The sequence below is a fragment of the Salmo salar genome, chromosome 17 (genome assembly GCF_965601325.2).
Source record: "Salmo salar chromosome 17, fSalSal1, whole genome shotgun sequence".
NCBI lineage: Eukaryota > Metazoa > Chordata > Actinopteri > Salmoniformes > Salmonidae > Salmo > Salmo salar.
In genome coordinates, this window is record NC_138307.1 from 3964112 (window position 1) to 3975803 (window position 11692).

General features: G+C 43.0%; 1 protein-coding gene across 1 annotated transcript; it reads right to left on the bottom strand.

Annotated features, from left to right (window-relative positions):
* Positions 1–621: 621 nt before the first annotated feature.
* mrpl39 (mitochondrial ribosomal protein L39) lies at positions 622–11404 on the bottom strand. The gene is made up of 10 exons (XM_014151312.3): positions 11235–11404; positions 10559–10765; positions 10308–10447; positions 6803–6902; positions 4107–4174; positions 2285–2397; positions 1870–1935; positions 1569–1722; positions 1365–1412; positions 622–791 (listed from the first exon to the last, which is right to left on the bottom strand). The coding sequence occupies exons 1-10, from the start codon at positions 11269–11271 to the stop codon at positions 693–695; spliced, it is 1032 nt and encodes a 343-aa protein (XP_014006787.2). The 5' UTR covers positions 11272–11404; the 3' UTR covers positions 622–692.
* Between the last annotated feature and the right edge of the window lie 288 nt (positions 11405–11692).

Below are 11692 nucleotides of genomic sequence, written 5' to 3' on the forward strand. Positions count from 1 at the left end.
AGCTCATGCCCACTTTTACACACACTCCTTAAACACCTGTCCCAAAGCGACATACACAACAGCTGCTCTGCCCCTGATGGTCGAGCAGCACACACCCGTCTTTGTGTGTTAGCAAACTGCTGATCACTCAATACATGCACACATACCGTCAGCTGAGCAGTTAAAGGCCGCAGAGGGGTGTGTTAGTGTAAGGCTTTAACATGCTCGAGGATGGCACGGACCGCAGCTTTCATTCCACACAAAAGACAGATGGCTATATCACACAACACAGGTCATCAATTCATTTGACTTTGGGTTCAAATCCTCGGCAAGCATAACAGATTAAGGAAAAGTAAACTGTGCTGTTGTAACAGAGTAGGTTCTGTCCCTGTCCCTCACTGGGCACAAACCAGTTACATTCTGCACAACAATACTTTGATTCCATATCAGCCATTATGTACAGATCTAGGATCAGCTTCCCCTCCCCCAAACCTAACCTTAACCATTAGTGGGGGAAATGCAAAACTGACCCAAGTTCAGCAACTTCACTCTACACCACATCAGCTACACTGTCATAAACCAATAACCCACTTAAATTTCAGCAAGCATTTAGTATACAGAGGAGGGGACGATTTCACCGCGTTACACATTTTGTACACATTTATTCCACAAATATTACGAAGACATATATAATGACAAGGTTATAGTCATGATCATTGTTGGGCGGTATGGGGAGGAGTCTGTTCAGGGGCAGAGGGCGGAGTCAATGTATCTGAAATGGCTTCATTGGCTGATGCTGTGGGCACCTCAACCTGTGGAGAGGGAGAGCCAATAGGATTAAACCAGCAGTTCAATAATTCATTATGAATAGATACTGATAGAGATTCTTATTAAAGGGATGTTTCACTTTTTAAAGGATCACTTTACTCAAACATATTTTCAAAAAAAAAATTCTTCTTCCATCTTCCAACTGTTGATATGAACCCAAACAATTGTGCACGTCAGCAGTAAAGATTTGAGATACTGCAGAACCCCTTTCAGTAAAAATCTAAAAGTGAGATCAGGATGGGTTTTAACTCATTTTGACTTACCTAGGTGTTGTTGTTTCATCCAAACCACTCAAAATAATGTGGAGAGATGTAACCTGATCCTCACAACATTTGTAATGCTTTTGACTGCACCGCTAGCTGGTACAAACGATTTCCACTAGTATTGCTACATGCTCCAAAAATGCCAGCCAGGAGATTCTGGATGTTGTTAAATAACCAGCTAACAAACTTAACAGTTCAGATGGAAAGACAATACCCTAGCTATGTCGCATACAAGCTACAACTTCAAAAAAGTGAACTTGGTCTTTAAAATTGTGAAGAGTAATATTTTCTTACCAGCTTCTCTGCCCTGCTCCTCAGTTTCCTCCACACAGTGTGGTGGGCCTACGGAAAGAGAACAGGAGAAATTAATGAATGACTCACTCAGTGGCACTCATCACTCATTCACTCACTGACACTTATTCACTGACACTCGGACACATCCAAAGATGCTTCATACATTGACTGAAACATGTCCTGCATTTTTGTGCGCATATGTACCTGTTGCTGGAGGGGCAGTGAGAGCCCCTGGGCCCGGCGGTGGAGACCCCACTCGCCCTCTCCTAGAGGGTGGATGGCAGTGACCTCATACTGAGAGCACAGCCCTGTCCTTGCCACCAAGGGGCCCCCACTCAACAGAACATGGTCCCCACACCTAAGAGACAGATACGAGGCGAGACAAGAGTGTGTGTGTCATATACGTATTTGAGAACACAGTGAAGATGAGCGGGTCTCAATAAGGATGTCAATAGTGTATGTGAGTGAGTGAGTCATCAACCGCGGTACAGTTCCTGTAGCTCACCTGTAGAGCATCACTGTGCCTTTAGGACTTTGTGCTGACTTCTCCTCCACTTCCTCCTGCTTACACCTGCAAACACAAACACAGGTACAGCTAGAACACTGGAAGAGAATACGAAACAGAGTAAAATAAGTGAAAAAGTGCTTTGAAAACATGGAGGAAAAGGCATAGAAGGGAAAATATTGCAAGAGAAGAGAGGTTTCGAAACTGGCTTTGCCAAATCGGCTTTCAGTCCATAAAAATGCCAGGCGGTTATAACCTGTTATAACAGCACTTAACAAGCTGCAACACCTTCTCAGTCCTCTGAAAGGGGGTATTGATGGCCAAATTCAATACCTTTGCATTATTTTGGTTTGTCTTGTATATTCTATCCCCCAAAAATGATACAATTGAACAAGAGAGTATAGAAATAAAGTACCTGCTGTGAGAGAAGGCCTCCAGGGCAACAGGGGGCGCCACCTCCAGAGGCTCCCAGGGCAGGTCCCGATGGATCAGCTGCTGAGCACCACGCGTCAGAGAGCGCAGGGACTCCTGGGACACACACACTCTCAGGTCATTTCACTTTGCTCAACACGCATGCACAGTGGGGTCCGAAATGATTTACACCCTTGAAAAGATGAGCAACAATGACTGTATAAAACAAATAATTCAAATACAGAGCTATATTGTATGCAACATTTAAAATATACATTTTATACTAATACAAAAAATTGTATTATTGACATCCCTAAAGATTCTTATGAATAAAGTAGACAAAGTTAAGTAATTAGTCCCATATTCCTAGCACACAATGACTACATCAAGCTTGTGACTACAAACTTGTTGGATGCAATTGCAGTTCGTTTTGGTTGCGTTTCAGATAATTTTGTGACCAATAGAAATGAATGATAATAATTAATTTTGTCATTTTGTAGCCAATCTTTTTGAAAATAGAATATGTTTTTAAACACTCCTACAACAATGTGATGGCTACCATGATTACGGATAATCCTGAATGAATTGTGAATAATGATGATTGAGAAAGTTGCAGAGGATCAAAGATCATACCCCCAAGACATTCTAACCTCCTCTGTTACTGGCATACAACATAGCTCAGTATTTGAATGATTTATTTTATACAGTCATTATTCAGGCTCCCGAGTGGCGCAGCAGACTAAGGCACTGCATCTCAGTGCAAGAGGCGACACTACAGTCCCTGGTACGAATCCAGGCTGTATCACATCCAGCTGTGATTGGGAGTCCCATAGGGCGGCGCAAAATTGTCCCAGGATCATCCTGATTTGGCCGTCATTGTAAATAAAAATGTGTTCTTAACTGACTTGCCTAGTTAAATAAAAGGTGACATAAATGTTAAATATAAATAAATATTAATAAATGTAGACCTACACAAGTCTGGCTCATCCTTGGGAGCAATTTCCAAAGGCATGAAGGTACTACGTTCATCTGTACAAACAATAGTACGCAAGTTTAAACGCCATGGGATCACATAGCCATCATACCACTCAGGAAGGAGATGCGTTCTGTCTCCTAGAGATGAAGGTACTTTGGTGTGAAAAGTGCAAATCAATCCCAGAACAGCAGCAAAGGACCTTGTGAAGATGCTGGAGGAAACAGGTACAAAAGTATCTATATCCACAGTAAAACGAGTCCTATAAACGACATAACCTGAATGGCCGCTCAGCAAGGAAAAAGCCACTGCTCCAAAACTGCCATAAAAAAGACAGACTACGGTGACAAAGATCGTACCTTTTGAAGAAATGTCCTCTGGTCTGATGAAACAAAAATAGAATTGTTTGACCATAATAACCATCGTTATGTTTGGTGGAAAAAGGGGGAGGCTTGCAAGCCGAAGAACACCATCCCAACTGTGAAGCACAGGGGTGGCTGCATGATGTTGTGGGGGTGCTTTGCTGCAGGAGGGACTGGTGCACTTCACAAAATAGATGGCACGAGGGAGGAAAATTATGTGGATGATGTAGGAAAATTATGTGGTGATCCTAACTGACCTAATTTCTACTAGGATTAAATGTCAGGAATTGTGAAAAACTTAGTTTAAATGCATTTGGCTAAAATGTATTTAAACTTCCGACTTCAACTGTATATATAAAATCTTTATCAAGGCTGTCAATCATTTCGGACTCTCCTGTATGCACACGAACACAACAGAGAATAACAAGCGTATGCACACACCAGAGATTAACACACGTAGTTACACACACACCCAAATATAACACACTGACCTCTGAAGGGTTCCAGGCGTCTAACTGAGGATCCAGCACGACATCACAACAGAACGCTCCTGAAGTTACTGCAGAGAGCGAGAGATTACATACATTGTATGAATTATATACACTGTGTGTACAAAACATTAGGAACACCCTCCTAATATTGAGTTGCACCCCCCCCTTTTTGCCCTCAGAACCGCTTCAATTCGTCGGGGCATGGACTCTACAAGGTGTCAAAAGTGTTCCACACGGATGCTGGCCCGTGTTGGCTCCAATGCCTTCCACAGTTGTGTCAAGCTGGTAGGATGTCCCTTGGATGGTGGACCATTCTTGATACACATGGGAAACTGAAAAACCCAGCAGCGTTGCAGTTTGTCACAACCCTCAATCCCGTTCGTCATACCCCGTTTTAAATATATTGTCTTGCCCATTCACCCTCTGAATGACACAAGTACACAATCCATGTCTCAATTATCTCAAAGCTTCAAAATCCTTCTTTAACCGGTCTCCTCCCCTTCATCTACACTGATTGAAGTGGATTTAACAGGTGACATCAATAAGGGATCATAGCTTTCACCTGGATTCACCTGGTCAGTCTATGTCATGGAGCGAGCAGGTGTTCATAATGTTTTGTACATTGTCTATAACTTACAAGTAATACGTAGTGTAACCATCAATGTACATTTTGTTGTTTATCGATGAAGCATTTTTTCTTTTTATAATCGTTTTATTTAATTACATCTATCGACCGAAGACCACACAATACAACAGCAGTAGTATACATGATTATATTTACTATTATTACTACTGAAATAAATGTATTTCCTTATTGCATTGCATATTTACTGAAATGCTGTACAGTACCACTATATCTACAAATTGTATTTCATGCCAACAAAACAATCTGAAAGAGACAGCGAGACAGCGAGAGAGAGAGCAAAAAAAGCTAGTGATAGAATGAGCGAAGTAAAAGCTGGTTATATACGGTGCATTTGGAAGGTATTCAGACCTCTTGACTTGTTCATCATTTTGTTAAGTTACAGCCTTATTCTAAAATGGATTTGTTTTTCCCCCTCATCAATCTACACACAATATTCCATAATGACAAAGCAAAAACAGCTTTTCATACATTTTTGCAAATGTATATAAAAATAAAAAACTGAAATATGACATTTACATAAGTATTCAGACCATTTACTCAGTACTTTGTTGAAGCACCTTTGGCAGCGATTACAGCCTTGAGTCTTCTTGGGTATGATGCTACCAGCTTGGCACACCTGTATTTGGGGAGTTTCTCCCATTCTTCTCTGCAGACCCTCCCAAGCTCTGTCAGGCTGGATGGGGAGCGTCCCTACACAGCTATATTGAGGTCTCTCCAGAGATGTTCGATTAGGTTCAAGTCCAGGCTCTGGTTGGGCCACTCAAGGACATTCAGAGACTTGTCCCAAAGCCACTCCTGTGTTGTCTTGGCTGTGTGCTTAGGGTCGTTGTCCTGTTGGACGGTGAACCTTCACCCCAGTCTGAGTTCCTGAGATCTCTGGGGCAGGTTTTCATCAAGGAGCTCCCTGTACTTTGCTCCGTTCAGCTTTCCCTTGATCCTGACTAGTCTACCAGTCCCTGCCGCTGAAAAACATCCCCACAGCATGATGCTGCCACCACCATGCTTCACAGGAGAGATCGTGCAAGGTTTCCTTCAGACGTGACACATTCAGTCTTGGTTTCAATTTTGGTTTAATCAGACCAGAGAATCTTGTTTCTCATGGTCTGAGAGTCCTTTACGTGCCTTTTGGCAAACTCCAAGTGGGCTGTCATGTACCTTTTACTGAAGAGTGGCTTCAGGCCACTCTACCATAAAGGCCTGATTGGTGGAGTGCTGCAGTCCTTCTGGAAGGTTCTCCCATCTCCACAGAGCATTACAAGCATTTCTCTACACCCGCAATAACATCGGCTAAACATGTGTATGTGAAAAATAAAATGTGATTTGATTTTTTAAGCTCTGTCAGAGTGACCATCAGGTTCTTGGTCACCTCCCTGACCAAGGCCCCTCTCCCCATCTTGCTCCGTTTAGCCAGCTCCAGGAAGAGGCTTGGTGGTTCCAAACTTCGGAGCTCTACGGACAATTCCATCAACGTCATAGCTTGGTTTTTGCTCTGACATGCACTGTCAACTGTGGGACCTTGGACAGGTGTGTGCCTGTACAAATTATGTGCAATCAATAGAATTTACCACAAGTGGACTCCAATCAAGTTGTAGAAACATCTCAAGGATGATCAATAGAAACAGGATGCACCTGATCCCAATTTGGAGTCTCATAGCAAGGGGTCTTAATATTTATGTAAATAAGGTATTTCAGTGTTTTCGCTTTGTCATTATGCGGTGTTGTGTGTAGATTATTCTAATCAAATTTTAGAAAAAAGCTGTAACATAACAAAATGTGGAACTAGTCAAGGTGTCTGAATACTTTCCGAATGCACTGTATATAGGATTCACTGTATATAGGATTCACTGTATATAGGATTCACTGTATATAGGATTCTGTATATAGGATTCACTGTATATAGGATTCACTGTATATAGGATTCACTGTATATAGGATTCACTGTATATAGGATTCACTGTATATAGGATTCAGTTCCAAGCTAGTCATTTCTTGATGTTTTTTACTGAAAATGGTAGGGAAAACATGGGTATGAGTGTTTCCTGGCATATACCTAGCACCTCTGGGACTCTGAGCAGCTCCACAGAAAAGTCCTCTTTAAAGGCATCCTGAAGGACCTGGCCAAGGAGGGCTGCACACGACCGCCAGTATGCCTAAGGAGGGAGAGAGAGGCCACACACACACAAACCAGCAGCCAATCACCACAGTCACAGTCTGAGACCAGTCAGTCAACACCACCAGAAAACCACCACTTTGGGGGCAAATATGTCTGGTGTCAAAAGTTTGCCATATACAGTATCTATGGCCCTGTACACTACCTAGATACAGTATCTCTTAACATTAGAATGCAATGACTTGACATCTTCAAAAGGTAATTATCTCAGTGCACTGGCAAATCATTTTGCTTACTTTAACCTAAAAAAAGGCTTGAAACAAGTCAGAATATCTTAAAACAAGACCAATTATCTTGATGCACTTTCTGGGCGAGCGAGATCAACTCAAAACAAGTGTGTGTATGTATGTATGTGTATATATATATATATATATATATATATATATATTTAAGACTGTTCAGGAGTCTTATGGCTTGGGGGTAGAAGCTGTTTAGAAGCCTCTTGGACCTAAGGTCCCTCAGTCAAGTAGTGAATTTCAAACAGATTCAACCACAAAGATCAGGGAGTTTTTCAATGCCTTGCATATTTTTTATTTAACTAGGCAAGTCAGTTAAGAACAAATTCTTATTTACAATGACAGCCTAGGAACAGTGGGTTAACTGCCTTGTTCAGGGGCAGAACAACAGATATTATTTTTACCTTGTCAGCTCAGCAACCTAGCAACCTTTTGGTTACTGGCTCAATGCTTTAACCACTACTAGGCTACCTGCCGCCCCTAATTGGTAGATGGGTAAAAATAAAATATAAAGCAGACACTGAATATTTCTTTGTGCATGATGAAGTTATTAATTACACTTTGGATGGTGTATCAATACACCCAGTTACTACAAAGATATAGGCGTCCTTCCTAACTCAGTTGCCGGAGAGGAAGGAAACCGCTCAGGGATTTCACCATGAGGGCAATGGTTATTTTAAAACAGTTACAGAGTTTAATGGCTGTGATGGGAGAAAACTGAGGATGGAACAACAACATTGTAGTTACTCCTCTATACCAACCTAAATGGCAGATTGTAAAGAAGAAAGATTTGCAGTATTTTTTATTCTGTACAAACATGCATCCTGTTTGTGGCATTTTTAAAAAACTTTTTCTCCTGAATACAAATAGTTATGTTTGTGGTAAATCCAACACATGACTGAGTATCACTCTTCATATTTTAAAGTATGGTGGTGGCTGCATCATGTTATGGGTATGCTCATCATCGGCAAGGACATGGGAGGTTTTTTTTTGATAAAAAGAAACGGAATAGTGCTAAGTACAGACAAAATCCTAGAGAAAAACCTGGTTCAGTCTGCTTTCCAACAGACACTGCGAGACGAATTCCCCTTTCAGCAGGACAATAACCTAATACACAAGGCCAAATATACACTGGAGTTCCTTACCATGACGACATTGAATGTTCCTGAGTGGCCTATTTAAGAGTTTTGACTTCAATTGGCTTGAAATCTATGGCAAGACTTAAAAATGGCTGTCTAGCAATGATCAACAACCAACTTGACAGAGCTTGAAGAGTTAAAGAATACATGGGCAAATATTGTACAATCAAGATGTGCAAAGTTCTTAGAGACTTACCCAGAAAGGTCAACATTCACAAGGCCGCAGGGCCTGACAGATTACCAGGATGTGTACTGCGAGCATGCGCTGACCAACTGGCAAGTGTCTTCACTGACATTTTCAACCTCTCCCTGTCCGAGTCTGTAATACCAACATGTTTCATGCAGACCACCATAGTCCCTGTGCCCAAGAACACTAAGGTAACCTATCCTAAATGACTACCGACCCGTAGCACTCACATCTGTAGCCATGAAGTGCTTTGAAAGGCTGGTCATGGCCCACATCAACACCATTATCCCAGAAACCCTAGACCCACTCCAATTTGCATACACCCCCAACAGATCCACAGATGATGCAATCTCTATTGCCACTCCACACTGCCCTTTCCCACCTGGACAAAAGGAACACCTTTGTGAGAATGCTATTCATTGACTACAGCTCAGCGTTCAACACCATAGTGCCCTCAAAGCTCATCACTAAGCTAAGGACCCTGGAACTAAACACCTCCCTCTGCAACTGGATCCTGGACTTCCTGACGGGCCGCCCGCAGATGGTAAGGGTAGGTAACAACACATCCGCAACGCTGATCCTCAACACAGGGGTGCGTGCTCAGTCCCCTCCTGCACTCCCTGTTCACTCATGACTGCACGGCCAGGCACGACTCCAACACCATCATTAAGTATGCCAATGACACAACAGTGGAAGACCTGATCACAGACAAAGACGAGACAGCCTATAGGGAGGAGGTCAGAGACCTGGCCGTGTGGTGCTAGGACAACAACCTCACCCTCAAAGTGATCAAGACAAAGGAGATGATTGTGGACTACAGGAAAAAGAGGACCGAGCACGCCCCCATTCTCATCGACGGGGCTGTAGTGGAGCAGGTTGAGAGCTTCAAGTTCCTTGGTGTCCACGTCATCAACAAACTAACATGGTCCAAGCACACCAAGACAGTCGTGAAGAGGGCACGACAAAACCTATTCCCCCTCAGGAGACTGAAAAGATTTGGCATGGGTCCTCAGATTCTCAAAAGGTTCTACAGCTGCACCATCGAGAGCATCCTGACTGGTTGCATCACTGCCTGGTATGGCAACTGCTCGGCCTCCGACCGCAAGGCATTACAGAGGGTAGTGCGAACGGCCCAGTACATCACTGGGGCCAAGCTTCCTGCCAACCAGGACCTCTATACCAGGCGGTGTCAGAGGAAGGCCCTAAAAATTGTCAAAGCCTCCAGCCACCCGAGTCATAAACTGTTCTCTCTGCAACCGCACGGCAAGCGGTACCGGAGCACCAAGTCCAGGTCCAAGGGGCTTCTAAACAGCTTCTACCCCCAAGCCATAAGACTCCTGAACAGCTAATCAAATGGCTACCCAGACTATTTACATTGCCCCCCTCTCCCCCTCTTTTACACCGCTGCTACTCTCTGTTGTTATTATCTATGCATAGTCACTTTAATAACTCTACCTTCATGTACATATTACCTCAACTAACCGGTGCCCCCGCATATTGACTCTGTACCGGTACCCCCCTGTATATAATCCCGCAATTGTTATTTTACTACTGCTCTTTAATTACATGTTACTTTTGTTTCTTATTCTCATCTGTATTTTTGTTTTAACTGCACTGTTGGTTAGGGGCTAGTAAGTAAGCATTTCACTGTAAGGTCTACACCAATTGTATTCGGCGCATGTGACTAATACAATTTGATTTAACCATTAGTGGGGGATATGGTAAACTGATCTAATATCAGCGTCTAAGGGCAACTTCACCCTACATAGGTGCTATATACACCTCAGTGTATGTATACCTATATCTGTGGTGCTGTGTTGTACCTGGTTGACCATCTGTGGGTCTGAGTCTTTGAAGGTGAGCAGGGAGAGGGAGCAGGATTGGGTGAGGGGCTGGTGCAGGGGCCAGGGCTTTCCGTCTACTAAGGCCAGGGCAGAGCTGGTTACATACCACTCTGTCAAGTCTAAGAGAGAGAGAGAGATTTAATATGATTCATACTATAGAATTTTTCTGACTGCCTTGACAAATTCAATGCGGCACACAGACAAACCACAGGTATTGTCCCTGTACTCACGGCGTGCACAGCTGTGTGGTGTGGACACTCCCTTGTTCATGACGAGCAGGGTGCCCTGCAGACCGGGTATTTGCAAGGTCACCTCGATCTTCTCTGTGCGCGGGTACAGGGAACGCTGGCGAGCCTGCTCCCGGGAAAACACAGCGCTGCGCTGACCACGCACGTCAGCAGCCGAGAGACGCACAGACGCAGCACTGGATGCCAACCCTGAGTCAATGAATACATGATAAGACAATACACATTTCCTATGCCTAAACTAGTTTGAAGACTCAAGATTTAATGGAATTCGCCATTCATTGGTCATCATTGGAATAGTGTTATTGGGAACTAGCTATCCCTTGAAAATCGATTCCCGAAAAACGTATATTGAACAAATGTTAACTTTACGTACTGGGCACTACAACTGCATTGCCGGAGCCACAAAGCAAGAATATGGCAACTGATTTTCACAAACCCACATCCTATACACAAATTAGCGATGCAGAAACCCAGATTAGCTATATAAACTGTCATAGTTTACATCATGAACATTTGTTGATGATGTCATGATCTAATACTGTACTTAGCAACCACCCAAGGTCATTTTGTATAGAGTGAAGCTAGCTAATTAGCATTCGGTAGCTAGCCCATGTTATGAGTGGCAGCGGTTGTGTGGTCAGACATATGTTGTACTTACGGCGCTGTAGAAGTTGACATACGGTACGACACGCCATTGTTGCATTTGGCGATGAATCTCTGGAAATGGTTTAACAGTAGGGCACCAATGCCGGGCTAAATGATGTGTATTTTACACTGCTATTTCTATAGAGTTCGTTTGGACGCCATGCCTGTCTGAAGAGCAACGTTGATTTCGGTCCGGGTAGAATAAATTGTTAGGGTGTGGAATAGTTCCCACATAAACACTTTAGAGGACATAATGTTCCAAAAACAGTCAGGTATGTAGTTGTACTATGTTTCAGTAAAGCATGAACAATATTATTGATAGTTTTGTCTGTTCAGAGATGTGACTCACTGACTAACAATAATGTTATTGACGCAGAAAAATGTATCCATGCTTTTGTTACTTCTAGGCTGGACTACTGCAATGCTCTACTTTCCGGCTACCCGGATAAAGCACTAAATAAACTTCAGTTA

Coding starts and splice junctions, on each gene's coding strand:
- mrpl39 (XM_014151312.3), bottom strand. CDS start 11,271: ATGGCGTGTCGTACCGTATGTCAACTTCTACAGCGCC. Junction 2,398..4,106: donor ACGCCTGGAACCCTTCAGAG/GTCAGTGTGTTA, acceptor TGTGTGTCCCAG/GAGTCCCTGCGCTCTCTGAC. Junction 792..1,364: donor GGAGCAGGGCAGAGAAGCTG/GTAAGAAAATAT, acceptor CCCTCTCCACAG/GTTGAGGTGCCCACAGCATC.